The 20,715-nt window shown below is 36.0% G+C and overlaps 1 protein-coding gene across 1 annotated transcript; it reads right to left on the bottom strand.

The window, feature by feature from the left end:
* Positions 1–6: 6 nt before the first annotated feature.
* On the bottom strand, positions 7–1,268 carry LOC115231231 (suppressor of cytokine signaling 4-like). The gene has a single exon (XM_029801297.2). It carries the CDS (start codon positions 1,266–1,268, stop codon positions 33–35), a length of 1,236 nt encoding a protein of 411 aa, XP_029657157.2. The 3' UTR covers positions 7–32.
* Positions 1,269–20,715: the final 19,447 nt, after the last annotated feature.

The raw sequence follows: 20,715 nt of genomic DNA, 5'->3' as shown, positions 1-20,715 counted from the left end.
GGAAATTGTGACTGTTTAAAATGTCTGATCTATTAGAAATGCTTTTCAGTAACCTTCATTTTGTAATGATAATACTTGAGGAAGTCTTTTAAGGCTAGTGGGAGGGGAAGCTCCGACACTTTGTCGTAAGTGATAAAGCTACAGATGGCAGCTCTGCACAGATGCTGCAAGGAGAATGGATAAGTTCTGGTGAGGGGTCGAGTAAGCATTGGTTCGAAGAACATGCAACAGCTGGGGTCTTTGTAATGTTCTATCAGGCGGCAGACGGTACCAGCTGCAAAGACGCCCGGGTCATGGCAATCGAAACTAAACTTGTGGTTGCACTGCTCAATGCGTGCGTGAAGAGACCTTCCATAACGCCGAAAACTGACGGAGAAAAGAAAATCCTCCTGTGCACTGTCTCGCAACAGAAATGTTCCCTCGGCTTTGTTGTCAAGCAGGTTCTCTGCTTCGTACCGATCCATAACCCCCCAGTAAAAACTGCAGTTGGCAATCTGCTGCAGGTCAGGCACTAGACAGTGGGTGTACTCGACACGACTGTGAACACGCTGGTAGCTGTCGCTGTTGGTAGCTTCGTGTGGTGGGTAATCCTGAATGGGTGCATCGTTGAAGTCGTCGTCGTTGAAATAATCTAGAGAGAACTGGCTGTGGCTTCCGGGATTAGCCTGCAGAGAACAGCTCTGCTGGAACGACGAGCAGAGTTGGTCGTTAGGTGCCAATGTGGAAACAGACCGAAAATTGCGGCATGCACAAAATGTATTTCTATCTACGTGGCTTCCAGCAATTCTGGAACTAGTTTGTTGACCCTCCTGTTGCTGTTGTTGATGACAAGTTGTGCCGATGTTATCAGTGGAACAGCCAACTGAACTCGAAGTGTTGTTAATGTTGTTTAAAGATCCAGCAAACTGCCTGGCTGACATTCGATGGTGCTGCTTGTCGACAGGACTGAATAAAGTTTTCTTTGAATGGTGCTTCCGATGATGGCGACTCTTCGGTAAACGCAAGACAGTGTTTGTGGAGATTTGGCAAGATGGAGTCAACATGAAGTTGGAAGATGATGGTCGTTGTGAACAAGTGGCCAGTATCAGCTGGTGTTCACAACTGGAAAAGTTTGAGCATCTAGAAGTTCCGACACAGGGTTGTGAGTAACCCATGTAGCGGGACTGCTTAGATTGTTTGTCTCGAAATTTGATAGACCAAGGTTTCTTGTGTCTGTTCTTTGGTGGCGATACCTGAACATGAGCCTGAAGCAGCTTCCATACCGACATTTGTTTGTATCCGCAATGTTGGCACGAAGAGGGCCAAAATGTGTTGTTTTTTGTTTGTTCAATCTGTAGGAAGTCAGATAGGGCATGCTGCTTCAACAAGATCGGTTTCACTACTATGACTGCGAGGAGCCTGAAGTTAACGAAAGTGTAGCAGTTTGTCGCTCGTGGAGCTCAACGATACTGACGAGGACAGTTCACTGCCACAGCAGAAAAATGGACGAATGGGCGATCGATGGTGGACAGTAATGATTTGCTCTTTCCAGCATGATTAATGTGGCCTTTCCCGGGAACGCTGCCGCTGTTCTCTTTAGAGAGAGAGACTAGTTATTAAGATTCTATATGTATATATATATATATATATAATATATTAGTATATATATAATAGTATATATATTTAATATATATATATAATATATATATATATATATATATATTATATATATATATATGATATATATATATATATAGTATTTAATTTACAAGATAAGGGCAAAAGAAAAATTCTAATGCCAAATATGCCGAAAATAAGACAAAACTTTTCAATAACCATTATAATTTATGCGTCTCGAAAACAAACCGATAGAAATCTCTTAAAAAAATTCGTTATTACCGTATTGGTCCAATTTCGGGGTTAATTAATATAAATTTTCCCCTCTTCAGCGGCAAATACGCGAGATATAAGTGAAATACTTACTCATACCCATGGAAAAAACAAGCACTAAGTCCTGAGCAGACCTAAGTACCCCAAATATATCCAAAATAGAAAAAATTTCTAGTCGATATATATATATATATTATATATATATATATATATATATATATATATATATATATATATATTAATGTAATGCTTAGCGGCATTTCGTCAGCCTTTATGTTCTGAGTTCAAATCCCGCCGAAGTCAACTTTGCCTTTTATGCTTTCAGGGTCGATGAGATAAGTACCAGTTACGCACTGAGGGTGATGTAATCGACTAGCTCCTCCCTCGACCAACTTTCAGGCCTTGTGCCTATAATAGAAATATTATTATTATAAGGTGGTGAAAGGCGATGAGCTGGCTAAACCATCAGGGAACCGGGCGAAATGCTCTGAGTTCAAATTCTGCTGAGGTCAACATTGCCTTTCATCCTTTCGGGATCGGTAAATTAAGTACCTATGTAATCCACTAGTCCTCTCCCCTAAAATGTCAGGCTTTGTGCCTTTAATTCAAAGGTTATTATTATTATTAGTATAAGGGCGGCGAGCTGGCAGAATTGTTACCTTTCCGGAATAAATGCTTACCGGCATTTCTTCCGACCTTACGTTCTGAGTTCAAATACCGCCGGAGTCGAATTTACCTTTCATCCTTTCTGGGTCGATAAAATAAGTACCAGTTGAGTACCCCAACCCTAAAAAACTGATGGCCTTGTGCCAAAAAGTAAAGCCATTATTACTATTATTATTATTATTATCATTATTATTATTATATTATTATTATTATTATTATTATTATTATTATTATTAATATTATCATCATTATTATATTATTATTATTATTATTATATTATTATTATGCTATTATTATTATTTTATATTTTTATTATCATTATTATTATTATTATTATATTATATTATTATTATTATTATTATCATTATTATTATTATTAATTTATTATTATTATTATTATTATTATATTGCTATTATTATTATTGTTATTTTTATTATATTATTATTATTATTATTAACATTATTATCATTATTATTATTATTATTAATTATATATTATTATTATTATTATTAACATTATTATCATATTATTATTATTATTATTATTATTATTTTTATTTTTATTATTATAACATTATTATCATTATTATATTATTATTATTATTATTAGAAGGCGGTTAAAGGCGGCGAACTGGTTTAATCGTTAGTACGCCAGGCAAAATACTGAGCGGCATTTCGTCTTTCTTGACGTTCTGCGTTCAAATTCCGCTGAAGCCGACTTTGCCCTTCATCCTTCCGCGGTCAGTAAAACAAGTACAATCAGAACACTGAGGTCGCTATATATCACGTGGTATATATATTCATGCGTTGCTAATGGCAAGGTCACATATAAAACATTTGTGACAGTTAATTCCGCCTCAGAAGTGCAAGTCGATTACGATGACGTAAGTGCAAGTTGTAGGGCAGCTTATTATTTGAGCAATTTTCAAACAGAACACAAGCTGTCGCTCCGTCGGTTACGACGACGTAGGTTCAAGTTGATTCGATCAACGGAACAGCCTGCTCAACAACCTGCTCGTGAAATTAACGTGCAAGTGACTGAGCACTCCACAGACACGTGTACCCTTAAGGTAGTTCTCAGGGAGATACAGCATGACACTGAATGTGACAAAGCTGACCCTTTGTAATATAGGTGCAACTCATTTTTGCCAGCTTAGTGGCCTGGAACAACGTGAAATAAAGTGTCTTGCTCAAGGGTTCAACACGACGCCGGAATTGAACTCGCGACCGCCAGTCGAATACCCTGACCACTAACCCCCGCACACAAATACCGGTTGGTCCGCTCCAAAATTTGAATCCATTATCATCATCACTTTTTCGGTAGCTAATATTTATAACAACTACTGGTAACTGTATATACATTTTCTTATATAAATACAAATCGTTTACATTTAAAATGTATAGATATATTTTGTTTTATACATAAAAATGAATTTCGTTCACATTTAAAGTGTATTGATATATTTTGTTTTGTATAATAAAGGTATTTCGCTTGCATTTTGAAGTGTATGTGCGTTAATATATTTTGTTTTGAATTATATATATTTCGATTGCATTTGAAATTTATAAATATATTTGTAATTAAATTTTATATCTTATGAATTCCAACTGAAATAACAGTTTTAACTTATCAAATAGTAATGGTTTTATTTAAAAAAAAAAATTCAGACCTATAATCTCTGATGTTCAAAGTCTTTTATTTTTAAGGGCCTCATAAAAATGTTTGGGGATGTTTATAAATCCAATATTTTTTTTATACTTTCAAATTTTAAGATTAGTTTACGATCTTGAATGTTACACGTGATTAATGCCATGAACATATTATGTGTTGTAAGCGGCAGAATTTATCAATTTAGTGTAATCGAAAAGGGGGGAATTTGAACAGAGCAGAGTTAATTAGAAATCGAGTTCAGATTACCGGGGGTAACTTGAAATGGCAGTTTCAGTGACTTGGAGTCTTTATACTTGCATGCTAACGATTCGGCCGACTTACCGATTTCAATAATTCCAATAATAAATCAATCTTTCAATAAGGAAAAGAACTTTCATTATTAAGTGTCTTGATTATAATTAAAAATAATCAATACGGAAACATGTATGTTGATCAAAACTTTCATTTATTATTGCAATTCACTGTTTCTACGGATAAATGGCTGGATAATGAACAGAGTAAACAAACAAAATTTATTAAACTAAAAATTGTGTTTATAAACAATTTGTTCTATCAATTCTCCATAGTTAATAACTTTGTCTATATTATTTATAGAAAAACTGATTGCAGAAGTTCTGATTACCTCCCCTTGATTTTGTGTTGGTTGCGTCAGCATTACATGAATATTCACATCTATCTATCTATCTATCTATCTATCTATCTATCTATCTATCTATCTATCTATCTATCTATCTATCTATCTATCTATCTATCATATGCATACATACATACATACATACATACATACATACATACATACATACATACATACATACATACATACATACATACATACATACATACATACATACATATAGTTATATATATACGCGCAACCATTCATGCATACATATATACATAAATGCAAACGCGGCGAGCTGGCAGAATCGTTAGCACGCCGGGCGAAATGCGTAGCCGTATTTCGTCTGCCGCTACGTTCTGAGTTCAAATTCCGCCGAGGTCGACTTTGCCTTTCATCCTTTCGGGGTCGATTAAATAAGTACCAGTTACGCACTGGGGTCGACATAATCGACTTAATCCGTTTGTCTGTCCTTGTTTGTCCTCTCTGTGTTTAGCCCCTTGTGGGAAATAAAGAAATAGGTATTTTGTCCGTCTTTACGTTCTAAGTTCAAATTCCGCCGATGTCGACTTTGCCTGTCATCCTTTCGGGATCGGTAAATTAAGTACCTGTTGAGTACTGGGGTCGATCTAATCGACTGGCTCTCTCCCCAAAACTTTCGAGACTTATGCCTAGATTAGAAACACACACACACACACTCTCATATATAGGCACCTTGGGCAATTGTCTTCTACTATAGCCTCGGGCCGGCCAAAGCCTTGTGAATGGATTTGGTTAAAGGAAACTGAAAGAAGCCTGTCCTACATGTAGGTATGCATATGTGTGCTTGTCTTTCTACCTGTGTCTTTCCACCATCACTTGACAACCGATGTCGGTGTATTTACGTCTCCGTATCCAAGCGGTTCGGCAAAAGATACCGACAGAAGTACTTGGCTTGCGAAGAATAAGTTTTAGGGTCGATTTCTTAATAACAGAAATTCAAAAGATGGTGCTCATGGCAACTGTCCATATCCTACGCAAAATACTATCTATACAATCTCAAATTAAAAAAAAAACTCGTAATTTTCTTTTGTTTTCGGAAACATTCTCCAGAACAATACTAAGTGCAAAACGAAATATATGACACCCTAGGCATAGCACCAACATGAACTTCTAGCTTATTGTCTCTTGAGGTCTCTGGGTGAGACTTAGATTCAACTTGTACAAATACAAAGCAAAAGTCAAATATATAATAATAATAATAAAAATTGCTCCGAAATCTATCCACAAACATCGGAAACTAAGACATCGCATGGAGCCAAAAAATAACTGACAAAGGATTGGATATATCCGAGTAAGTAATACTCATTGAAATGTATTACTATTTTCCAAACAAAATTATGTATTTTAACTCGATATCATCTCCACCTCTTGCCCAGCACAACATGTAAACATGCTTGATACATTACGATCCATCAACACCAGATCATCTCCGGCCCCAAACGCCATGTACAAAAAATACGAAGAAATTAAATAACACCGATATTATTCAACCCATGAATAACATTCGGGAAGTGCGTACTTTGAACCTGTTACACAGAAAGTACGAAAAACTACACGTGCAAAACAACGTAACAACAAAAATGAACGGACCGGTACTCTACGAAAATGACGGCCGTCAAAATAATGGGCCGGACGTTGTTCCTCATGTCCCGTAAATAAAACAAAAAAGGCATAAATGGACACGTGAGGAATACATTTCAATCATACACGCTTACTTTACAGCAGTGCTCTACCAAAAGAGCGAAAACACAACAAAATATACATATAAAATATGGAAGAAAAATAACATAAATAAAGACTTGGATATAGCAATGAACCCTAATAAACTAGCTAACGTACGAAGATATATTCTCAACGCAAAAAATATCAGAAATAGAAATAGAACATTTAAAAGAAAAAAATACATCAGGAAAATGTAGATAGAAGCCACACAACAATGCCCAATAATATAAACACTGAAATAGTAAAACACGAAGACAAACGTAACATTCTCAGCAAAAACGATGTAAACAAAAAACAACAAAACCAGACCGTAAGGATGCATAATAATGCACGACAAGCAGCAAGCGAAAACACGACAGACAAATAATTCTTTGCAGGGTTCTTGAAGCATGACCAGTAAACAAGTGTCACGTTACTCTGCTGGCTGCGGACAGCTGACACTTTCCATCATACTCAGCAAAATAAGCAGTTAGATTTCATCAAATAATATTAATAACAATCCTTTCTACTAGAGGCACAAGGCCTGGAATTTTGGGAGAGGGGACTAGTCGATTACATCATCCCCAGTACTTCACTGGTACTTTATATATCGATCTAAGTAGGATGAAAGGGTAAAGTCGACCCCGGCGGAATTTGAACTCAGAACGTGAAGACGGATGAGATATATCGCTAAGCATTTCGCTCGGCTTGCTAACGATTCTGCCAGCACCTCACCTTAATAATAAACAAATAAATATATAAGTAATAATAATAATAATAATAATAATAATAATAATAATAATAATAATAATAATAATAATAATAATAAAACCACACTAACTCTGAACAGTGACAGTGAATCCCTAAATGCTGGTGATGTAAAAATTTCGTGTGGCATTTTCCAGGGTGACTCACTGTCACCACTCCTCTTTTGTTTATCCTTAATACCTCTCTCAAAGCTGCTCAATGACGCGCAGTACGGGTATAAAATGTTTGATAAAAATATAAATCATCTCGTTTACATGGATGATTTAAAGCTTTTTGCAAAAAATGATCAACAACTCAAGGGCTTACTAGCGATAGTCAAACAATTCAGTGACGACATCAGAATGCAATTCGGCCTCGATAAATGTGCAAAGGCTACCTTTATCAAAGGAAAAATGACAGAAACATCTAACGTTAACCTTGACCAACAGAATGTCATAAAAGAACTAGACCCAGCGGAGAGCTACAAGTACCTAGGGGTAATTGAAGGGAACGGAATAAGGCATTCAGAGATGAAGGAAAGGATCAGGAGAGAATGCTATCGAAGAGTGAGAGCAATACTCAAGACAGAGCTGAATGCAAGAAACAGGATCGAAGCAATCAATGCATTAGCTATACCAGTCGTGACTTACAGTTTCAATATTGTTAACTGGTCAATTACTGAAATATGTCAGCTCGACAGAAAAATAAGGAAACTGTTAACAATGCATAGAATGCACCACCCTAAGGCAGATACAGAACGACTCTATCTGCCAAGAAAAGAGGGAGGCCGTGGTCTTTTGCAACTGGCAATAACAATGAAGATTGCTACAATTGGCCTAGACACCTACCTGAAAAACTCTGAGGACTGGATGTTAAAACTTGTCTCAAAACATGAAAACAAGAAAGCATCATACTCAGTCACAAAACAGGCAAAGGAATATCTAAGTGAATACCGAATACAACCAATTTCGGAATTAGAGATAGATATACAAGAAACAAGCACAGAAAAAGCTAGGCGCATGAAAACCCGTGCCAAAACTGCGGCCTTAGATATTCTGAATAATAAATGACAAGAAAAACCTCTCTATGGCAAATACCCAAAGAGAGCGAATAATGCAGATATCGACAAAGCCCTGACCCATCAATGGCTAATGGCCTCTGGCTTAAAATCTGAAACAGAGGGGTTTATCATAGCAGCTCAAGATCAATGCCTACCAACAAGAAACTACCAGGCCAACATATTAAAGATCAGAAGCAGTCCAACGTGTCGTGTATGCAAGCAACAAAATGAACCATTGACCATGTGGTCTCCAAGTGCAGTCTTCTAGCGCCCACAGAGTATCTCAACAGGCACGATAGAGCTGCACAATATATTCACTGGGTAATCTGTAAAAACCTGGATTTGCCCCATGAAAAAAACTGGTGGGAACACAAACCACCCCCAGTGCTTGAAAATGACCACATCTCACTCCTCTGGAACTTCACCATTCAAACTGACAGGAAGATAGATGCAAATAGGCCAGACATCATATTGAAAAACTTCAAACAAAGAACATGCCTCCTCATTGATATGACTGTCCCAATCGATATAAACGTATCTGTCAAGACCTACCAAAAACTGAGCAAATATAAAGATCTTGAAATAGAAATCAGCAAAATGTGGAAGCTGAAGACTAAAACAATACCTGTTGTCATAGGTGCCTGGGAATGATAGCAAAAGGGGCTGATAGCTACCTAACTCAGATACCAGGAAACCAAAAATGGCAGAAGTTCAAAAGATAGTGCTCATGGGAACTGCTCATATCCTACGCAAAATACTCTCTATGTAATCTCAAGGTTTAAAACAAACATAATTTTCGGTTTAAAAAAAAAAAGGAAAAAAAAACCTTTTTTTTTTTTTAAGACATTCATTAGTACAACATTCCCACCCCCCAAATATATGGCACACTAGGCATAACAACAACATGAACTTCCAACACTGTTGTCTCTTGAGGTCTCTGGGTGAGACTTGGAGCCAACTTGTACAAATATAAAGCAAAAGTCAAACATAGAATAATAATAATAATAATAATATAATAATAATAATAATAATAATCCTTTCTACTAAAACTAGAACAGCAATGAACATGATAAAACGATGGCAAGAAAAGCCCCTTCATGGCAAATACTGGACTAAACTAAATGCAAAAGAAATAGACAAAGAAAAATCCCAACAATGGTTGAGAAGCTCAGGACTCAAACCCTGCAAAGAATTCATGCAGTTCCAAGCGATGTTGATTTTTGTAGATGTTCTACCGTCACATTTGTACCAATCTTTTTCAGTCGATAATAATAATCCTTTCTACTAAAGATACAAAACCTGGAAATACGGCGAAGGGGACCAGTTCGACCTCAGTATTCATCTGATACTTATTTTTCTGACCCCTAAAGGGTGAGAGGCAAAGTCAGCCCTGGTGACATTTGAACACAGAACGTAAAGACGGTTATATGCAGTAGCAGGCACTCGCTCTCATGGCTTCTGATCTTAACTGACTGGAAGTGTTATCATGTAGATGTTTTGTCTTGGTATAAAAGATGAGCTACAGCAAATATCCTGCTCAATAACACAGATTTGCTAAGGCGGCGAGCTGGCAGAAACGTTAGCATGCTGTGGGAAATGCTTAGCGTCATTTCGTCTGTCTTTACGTTTCGAGTTCAAATTCCGCCGAGGTCAACTTTGCCATTCATCCTTTCGGGGTCGATAAATTAAATACCAGTTGCATACTGAGGGCGATCTAATCGACTGCCCCCACCTCTCCAAACATTTCAGGCCTTGTGCATAGAGTAGAAAAGAATAACACACATTTGCTTGTCACTTGCTTGACCGTAACTAGTTGAGCATGCCTCTTGGTGGCTGACAATATGAGCATCTCTGGTCCCGAGCTGAAGTAGTAGGGTAGCATTATAACCATGTGTTGAGAGGAATTCTTTGGGGTCTGAAAAATTCATCTCTGGAAACATAGGTGTTTCTTTCAACATTCTTAAAAAACCCTTATTTAGGGATATTTTGAGCGGGCAGGGTACTCGACCTGAAGAAAATTCTAACTGGGTCTTGCCTGCAAGGTCATGCGCTATTTATCTTGATATGAGATCACTATGTCGCGCACATATGGTTGTCATGCTTGTTCCTGGTGTACCCTTATGAGACGGGTGGTCATGATTGGTGTATTGGGTTTCATTAATTTTACCCCCGTTTCACTTTGATAGTACTGCTCTTTCACTCAATGATAATAATGATAACCATTTGATTCCTCTCCGTGTTTGTATGATCAGAATTATGGAGACGGAGAGGAAAGAATTTAAAAAGGATTTTAAAATGGCCTCTTGAGAAAAGAACCCATATACCCATTTCTCAGTTCAGGTTACCTGGTTATTTTTGGTCAGCATACTGATGTCAGTTACATAATTGGTTGGTCTACGTTGTGAAGTAGACAGTATGTTGGTGTCATATTACCGGTATTCTGCAGTATGCGGTAAAAGTCAGCGATATCAGCTCTTTATGCTGGATACTGCACGTGATAGCGCAGACAAGATATTGGCGCCAGTTAAGCGTTATTTAGCAATATATTGTATTACAGCAACAACAACACTAATCCCGTGGAAACCGAGTTGATTGTTTTAGTTCGCGAGGTCTGAGGCAGCAAATGAGTTTGCGTGACTGTCATAAGTTTAAAATAGGCTGCAGCTTATAATCGGCGCACGCGCATGGCGGTGTATGTATACCCTGCTGACCATAAAAAAATTCAGCCTATTATTACATGTAATATAACACTTTGCGTCTGAAGGGGATTATGCTGACGCACCACAAACCCACAAAATTCTTAATAATATGAAGCTTAATCAAATTGTTATTAAATACAAATAGCTCCAAGGAGACGTACTGATTCCTGCTTTTTCGTACAAACAAACACACGTGTGTGTGTGAGTGAGTGTGTGTGTGTGTGTGTGTGGTGTGTGTGTGTGTGTGTGTGTGTGAATATATATATATATAATATATATATATATATATATATATATATATATGTATATATATATATATGTATATATATATATGCATATCTATCTATCAATCTATCTATCTATCTCCATATATATATTATATATATATATATATATATATATATATATATATATATATATATATATATATATATATATATATATAAATGGCGGTGCCCCAGCATGGCCACAGCTCATAAGCTGAAACTAGAATCAATCAATCAATCACTCATATATATATATATATATACATGTATATATACATATATATATATATCAGTAAAATAACGAAGGCTGCTATACGTCATATTTTATATTACGTATAGCAGCCTTCAGATGTCACTATTTGTGATTGACGGTGCAGAGTATCACCTACATTGCTAGAAACAAGAGTTAAAAACCTATATATATACATAACAAACAGTAAAAGGTTGTCATTGTAGTACTCGGTGTTTCGAATGTCGGAGCAAAGAGCTACGATACATTCTCGTCGGCTATTCCTGTTCCCATTAATAACCGACGAGAACCTATCGTAGGTCTTCGCTCCGACATTCGAAGCTCCGAGTACTACAATGACAACCTTTTTACTGTTTGTTCTAAATTATAACATATATAAATAATCCTCTATCGAAGACTCATACTTTATACATACATACATACATACATATATATATATATATATATATATATATATATATATATATATATATATATATATATATATATATATATATAATATAAATATTAAAATTACTAAGTCTCTCTAAAGGAGATTACGGCAGCGTTACTGGATATTAATAGTTATCGCCATACTAGTATGGCAGTCTATAAGTATAAGACTAAAGCTGTCGCTGATTAGCTCCAAGAGGCCATCGCCTCTAGCTAACAATATGACACACGAACCTGTTCGAAGGTTGTAATGGACGCAGGTTCATGTGTCATATAGCTAGCTAGAGGCGATGGCCTCTTGGAGCTAATCAGCTACAGCTTTAGTCTTATACTTATAGACTGCCATATTAGTATGGCGATAACTATTAATATATATATATATATGTGTGTGTGTGTGTGTGTGTGTTGTGTGTGTGTGTATGTATGTATGTATGTATATATATATATATAGACATTCAGAGAACTCTGTAAACATACAGAGATTCACTCAACAATTTAGAGGGGAATGCAATTAATCAAATACAAAATTGTATAATGAAATTATAAAATGCCGTTAGAAATAACAATATGTTAATAATATAGTAGAATTAAGAAAATTACGATAATATTCTTCATGTATAAATTAGTTATTCGTATGCAAAGATTTGAATTTAAGAAAGTTTTAGAATTTTTATGGTTACATGTCATGATAAACTAATGAGCCTTTAAAATATGCACATATGCTTTCCAATTACCATCGATGTTTTATTAATGATTTAGTTAAACACACTTTGTGTAGATTATCAAATATTTCTCCTAATGAAGATTTTAAAGATCATTCTTATTAAAACGAGCACTAGCTGTTAGTTAATATTCTGCTAATTTTTAGTATATTCTTAATATTGTTGCAGATAAAAATATGAGACACCGTAAAAGAAATGCATATTGGTATAATCCACTATGCAGTATGGAAGTTTGTAGGTATATATATATTTGCAGATAAAAATATGAGACACCGTAAAAGAAATGCATATTGGTATAATCCACTATGCAGTATAGAAGTTTATGCATATTGGTATAATCCACTATGCAGTATAGAAGTTTGTAGATATATATATATATTATATATATATATATATCTACAAACTTCTATACTGCATAGTGGATTATACCAATATGCATTTCTTTTACGGTATCTCATATTTTTATCTGCAACAATATTAAGAATATACTAAAAATTAGCAGAATATTAACTAACAGCTAGTGCTTGTTATATATATATATATATATATATATATCTTGTCTTTATGTTTGTCTCTGCTAAGTGATTATTTCCCCTCCTGCCAGGCACTGTTAAACTCCCTTGTGCAACATTTAAACTTGTACGTAACATATTTCCTCACTTGGCAGAACTTTATCTAATTTATATTCTGACAAAAATGACTGCAATTGTAATATAGCTCATCGGTATCCTTTCGAATACTTAACTAAAAATATCATTTATAAATGTAACATTGTGACTCCAAGTACCTATAAAGTTTACCTCATTCTCACATTTTATTCTCTTATATAGTTTATGTTATGAATGTCCGAATTTAACTAATTATTATGTTGCTTAATTTATGTGTTGACGTCTAAAATTAATCGTCACGAGTTAATGAAGAGTTAGATTAATTAATTTCCATCTGTTCCAATATGTACTTGTCTGAGAATTTGGTGATTTCGCACACATTATCGCGTGTGTGCATGTGTGTGTGTATATGAGCATGTGTGTGTATGTGCGTATGTATATATATATATATATATATATATATATATATATATATGCACATATATATATAGGTATATCCACCAATCTATCTATCTATCTATCTATCTATCTATCTATCTATCTATCTATCTATCTAGTTATCTATCTTTCTTGAAAACAGAGGGTTACCCACTTGCAAACAAATGTGGTAACATATAACAATATTGACCGAGGTTACCGTGGTCTTTTTCGTAGGCTTTTCTTCCCACGGATAAACCTTATCTGATTCCCCCTTTACACCTCACATCATGACACTGTGATACACGATCCCTATTGATCGTTTTTTCCTCTTCCCCTTTTTTCCTCTTTTTTCTTCTTTTTTCCTTTTCCTTTCCTTTTGTTTCTTTTCCCTTTTATTTCCTTTTCTTTCTTTTTTCCCTCTTACGATCCATTTTGATCGAAAACCTACGCCAATTTATTTTGTTTCTTTTGTTTTTTGTTTTTTGTTTTTTTCATCCCCCAAAAGAAAAGCTCTACCTTGTAATTTGTCCCATCTGTATGCAGCCCTGTGTGGCCAATAAAGAAACTTATCTATCTTATTTCTTTACTACCCACAAGGGGCTACACATAGAGGGGGCAAAGAAGGATAGAAAAGCGGATTAAGTCGATTATATCGACCCCAGTGCGTAACTTATTTAATCGACTCCGAAAGGATGAAACGCAAAGTCGACCTCGGCAGAATTTGAACTCAGAACGTAGCGGCAGACGAGATATCGCTAAGCATTTTGCCCGGCGTGATAACGTTTCTGCCAGCTCGCCGCCTTGTCTGTCTGTCTATCTATCAGTCTGTCTATCTATCTATCTATCTATCTATCTATCTATCTATCTATCTATCTATCTATCTATCTATCTATCTATCTATCTGTCTGTCTGTCTATCTATCTATCTATTTATCTATCCATCTATATGTGTGTCTGTCTGCCTGCCTGCTGTCTGTCTGTCTGTCTATCTATCTATCTATCTATCTATATCTATCTATCTATCTATCTATCTATCTATCTGTCTATCTGTCTATCTATCTATCTATCTATCAATCTATCTATCTATCTATCTATCTATCTATCTATCTATCTATCTATTTATCTATCTGACTATGATTCTATGAACCATAAAAATTAATACAGAGAGTTGCTTATTTGCAAAAAAAAAAAAAGAAATATAACATGTGACTTTATTGACCGAGGTTACCGTGGTCTTTTCCGTAGGCTTTTCTTTCCACGGGTAAACCTCACCTGTCCTCCCCTTTACACTTCATATTGACATTTCTGTGATAACGATCCCTATTATTCACTTTTTTTTTCTCCCCCGCCCCTTTTTTAACCCCTCCCCTTTCTTTGTCCTTTTTCTTTCCTTTTACGATCCCTTTTGATCGAAAACCACCACTCTCCTTTTTTTACCCCCAAAAGAAAAGCTCTACCTTGTAATTTGTTCTATCTGTGTGCAGCCCTGTGTGGCTAATAAAGAAACATATCTATCTATCTATCTATCTATCTATCTATCTATCTATCTATCTATCTATCTATCTATCTATCTATCTATTTATCTATCCATCTATCTATAAATCTATTTTATTTGTTATCTTTTATTATATTTCAGTCGTTGCTTTGCAGTCATGCTGAGCAATGGTATTGAAGGGTTTTAGCCTAAGACGTCGATTCCATTACTTATTTTATGTTCATTGGGACGTATCGCAGGACATACATCGATGGTATTATACATATATTACATAGGAATATGATTAGTACTTGTAGTTATTACCGTCCTGAAACGGCTGTTGTGATACAAATTTACATGATTTCTCTTTTGATAATTTTTTTCTATTATTCTGCAATGTACCTTTTGTGCTCCGTGTAGATATATATCACAAGCTTACCTGTGTTTATTTACCTTTCCTTTTTTCTTTCTTTCTTTCTTTCTTTCTTTCTTTCAGTCTTTCCTTCTTTCTCTCTTTCTTTCTGTCTTTCTTTCTTTCTCCCTCTCTTTTAATATCTATCTATCTATCTATCTATCTATCTATCTATCTATCTATCTATCTATCTATCTATCTATCTATCTATCTATCTATCTATCTATCTATCTTCTCTTACTGTCTGTCTGTCTGACTTCTGTCTATCTATCTAAACACACACATTCAAGCGTAAGAATATATATAATACAAATTTAAATAAATAAATATATATATATATATACATATATATATGTGCATATATGTATGTACATATATGTATGTATATATGGCCTATATTTATAGTATATATATATATATATATATATATCTATAACATATATATATATATATATTATATAGTATGTATGTATGTAAATCTATGTATTTTTTCTTTGTACACGTAGCTTTGCAATATTTTGTCGTGTACACACACACACACATACACACACAACACATACACACACCACACACACATATATATATATGTATATGTATATGTATGTGTGTACATATATGTATATATATACCCACACACACACACATACAACATATGAATGTACGATGATGATGATGATGATGATGATGATGATGATGATGATGATGATGATGATGATGATGATAATAATAATAATAATAATTTGCTTGAATAATATCGAAGACACCTGGGAAGGTAAACTCCTGCATGGAAAATACCCCAACCGCCTGTCCAAGCCAGATATTGATCAAAATCTAAAATAATAATGATGATGATGGTGATGGTAATAGTACTGATGATGATGATGATGATATTGTTGCTGATAAGAACAACAGCAAGCTGTAGTAGCAGCCATAGCAACAACAACAACAACAACTGCAACAGCAGCAGCAGCAGCAAGAACTAGAAGGACAACAAGCGCAGCAAAAGCAAGAGCAAGAACATCAGAAATGATGATCCCAGCAATACCAATAACAACATCATCATCGTCGTCATCATCCTAATGATCATCATCACCATCATCATCATCCCCCCTCCTCTTCATCATCATCGTCGTCGTCATAATCATCATCATCATAATCATCATCAACATCATCATCATACTCTTGATCATCACCATCATCATCATCGTCACCATTGTCGTCGTCGTCGTCATCATCATCATCACCTACTTTTTCTTCTTGTGTAAGCTGCTCCTCCTCCCCCTCCGCCTCATCATCATCATCATCATCATCATCGTCGTCGTTGTCGTCATCATAACCATCATCATCATCGATAGCAACGGCATTAATAATAACCACTTCAACAACAGGAAGAACATCAACGTCAACAAGACATGGAAGATGAAGATCATGGAGAGTGAGAGACAGAAAGAGAGAGAGAGAGAGGAGAAGGAGAGAGAAAGAAAGAGAGAGAAAGTGAGAGAGAGAGAAAGAAAGAAAGAAAGAGAGAGAAAGAGAGAGAAAATGAAACAGAGAGAAAGAGTGGAAGGGGGGAGAGAGAGAAGGAAAGAGGGAGAGAGAGGGAGAAAGAGAGAAAGACTGCCTTTACGCGTCGCGAAGAGGAAGCCTGCAATGTCCTGTTCCTTAATTAATTGCCAAGGGGCTCCTCCTCGTTCCTTAATCCAAGAAGATCTTCGCTAACTCTCAAGAATCTTATTACTTGACGTTCTTCAAATAAACAATATGGCGCCCTCTAAGTACCATTGCAACAGATAGCAATACCGCGCCGTCTCGCTTTCTGTTGTCCGATAAGATTCTGGGATTATATAACACGCCCCTCCCCATGAACATGTGTGTGCGTATATAGACACATATACATACATATACATGCATATATATATATATATATATAATTTATTTTATATATATTATATATAATATATATATATATATATATATATATATATACACATACATAGGCACACACATATATATATATATGCATATATGTGTGCACATACGTATCCATACAGATGAATACACACGTACACATTACAGAAATTAACTTACACAAATATAAACTCACACATACACATTTGTATGCAGATATGCACGCAAACATATACACAAATATGCATACACACACACATATAAATAGAGGCATACATACACATCTCATGTATATGCATACATTTATACATTCACAGATACACATATACCTATACACCAACAAAATTGTTTACATATATACACATACATACATACAAGCATATACGGAAATATATATTTCTTTACTACCCACAAGGGGCCAAACACAGAGGGGACAAATAAGGACAGACAAAGCGATTAAGTCGATTCCATCGACACCAGTGCGTAACTGGTACTTAATTTATCGACCCCGAAAGGATGAAAGGCAAAATCGACCTCGGCGGAATTTGAACTCGGAACGTAAAGACAGACGAAATACCTATTTCCTTACTACCCACAAGGGGCTAAACATAGAGGGGACAAACAAAAGGATTAAGTCGATTATATCGACCCCAGTGCGTAACTGGTACTTAATTTATCGACCCCGAAAGGATGAAAGGCAAAGTCGACCTCGGCGGAATTTGAACTCGGAACGTAACGGCAGACGAAATACGGCTTCGCATTTCGTCCGGCGTGCTACCGTTTCTGCCAGCTCGCCGCCTTATACGGAAATATAGATATACACAAACACATGCATACGCACAGGTTTGTATACACACATACACACATAAACGAAAGCACACACACACACTCACACACACACACACTCACACACACACACACTCACACACACACACACTCCAAACACCACACACTCACACACACACACCACACTCACACACACACACACACACTCACACACACACACACTCACACACACACACACTCACACACACACGCATCCCAGTAGTTTTTTGGACATTTATTGATTTGAAAGAAGTACCAAAATCTAATTTCCTTCAAAGCAGGATACTCTGATTTTCAATGCCCCAGCTGTAGCATTCTATCTACTTCATGAAGGCACGATTGGTGTCTGCCAAAGTGAACCCCCATCACATCCTTCTCCGTCTTCCCCTTCCCCTCGGGGAACAACCAAAATCGCAAGGAGCAAGGTCTGAACTATAGGGAGGGCGGGGGCAGTTTTGATGGCCATCACCGTCAAATAATTGGTTACCAGGCTGGAATTTGGACTGGTGTGTTGTTCTGGTGCAAGTATTACTGATCCGAGTGGAAGAACTCTGGTCTTATGCGTTAAAATCTCTCCTTATAATGTTACACACTCACCGGTAAAATTTCCACTTGTATTTCTATTTAAAAAAAATTTTTTATTGTCCTAAAATTTTCGTTGCGTCTTGCAACCTTTTCAATAGTCTTAGTTACAAGACGCAACGAAAATTTTAGGAAAATAAAAATAAGAAATAAGGGGGAAATTTTACCGGTGAGTGTGTTACATTATAAGGCACAAAAAGAAAATGACTCTCCCCAGACACAACAGAATATGCTTCAACACACGAACTCAAATAAAGAATCTTGCAAACCAAATCCCAAAACGAAATATCTCTCCTTAAATTCTCTCAAAACCTCCACAAAGTACTCTTTGTTGACCGACTGGCTAAAGGTAATCTGCAGATGTGGATGATATCATTGCACTCGAAAAGGATATCATCATGATCTTCCCGACGGACTTGCTTTGCATGGCCACTTGCACCCATTATATATATACACACATACATAGGCACACACATATATATATGCATATATGTGTGCACATACGTATCCATACAGATGAATACACACGTACACATTACAGAAATTAACTTACACAAATGTAAACTCGCACATACACATCTCATGCATATGCATACATTTATACATACACAGATACACATATACCTATACACCAGATTCTCGGTTCATTCAAATTAATCGATAAGCAAGAAGCAGAATTTCATAAATTTATGTAGCATTTTTGTCCAGTTTAACTCAATACTTTTTTGAATAGCGAGGTTCCACATTTTCATTACATCCCGACTGCATTCTGCAAACTAGTAAACTGTAACAAGCAGCGTTTAGCAAGGTGTGTTCAAAGTGCTGTTACAGACGCCTCCTTCATAACAAAAGTTGGCATGTCAGCTAATTAGATGAATAGTAATGATATATAGTGTAATTCTTTACTACCCACAAGGGGCTAAACACAGAGGGGACAAACAAGGACAGACAAACGGATCAAGTCGATTACATCGAGCCCAGTGCGTAACTGGTACTTAATTTATCGACCCCGAAAGGATGAAAGGCAAAATCGACCTCGGCGGAATTTGAACTCAGAACGTAACGGCAGACGAAATCTGATATATAGTGGAGGCGCAATGGCCCAGTGGTTAGGGCAGCGGACACGCGGTCGTAGGATCGCTGTTTCGATTCTCACACCGGGCGTTGTGAGTGTTTATTGAGCGAAAATACCTAAAGCTCCACGAGTCTCCGACAGAGGGTGGTGGCAATCCCTGCTGCACTCTTTCACCACAACTTTCTCTCACTCTTTCTTCTGTTGGCCTGCTCGCTTAGCCAGCGGGGTGGCGTCATTTGAAGGCTAAAGCAATGCGAAGCGCATTGTGATCAGCGATGTGTAGTAACATCTGATAGCCTGGTCAGTCACGGTGATCACGGTGGTAATGATATATAGAAATTACTATAAATTGGGTCAGTTATAACTACCTCTCCTAAAAACGACTCAACTACCTCTCTTCAAAAAACCTCTGCTATGTACCTCGTACGCGCATATTTATTATACCTATACATACATTCGCGCATACATACTTACATTACATACATAATAATACAATATATATATATTATATATAGTATATATATATATATAATATAGGATAAAATTTTCGAAAATAATTCTAGCAATGGCCAGCATATTAAAAAATAACTTTAATGGTTAAATTTATAAACAACTTATAAACAAGGGCAAAAGAAAAAAAAATTCTAATGGCAAATATGCTGAAAAT

This window comes from Octopus sinensis, unplaced genomic scaffold (genome assembly GCF_006345805.1).
Source record: "Octopus sinensis unplaced genomic scaffold, ASM634580v1 Contig17891, whole genome shotgun sequence".
Taxonomy (NCBI): domain Eukaryota; kingdom Metazoa; phylum Mollusca; class Cephalopoda; order Octopoda; family Octopodidae; genus Octopus; species Octopus sinensis.
The sequence above is the reverse complement of the archived record's forward strand: the minus strand, read 5'-3'. Positions and strand labels throughout refer to the sequence as shown.

Bases quoted from the DNA above. Each gene is read 5' to 3' on its own strand.
- LOC115231231 (XM_029801297.2), bottom strand. From the start codon at position 1,268: ATGTCGGTATGGAAGCTGCTTCAGGCTCATGTTCAGGTATCGCCACCA.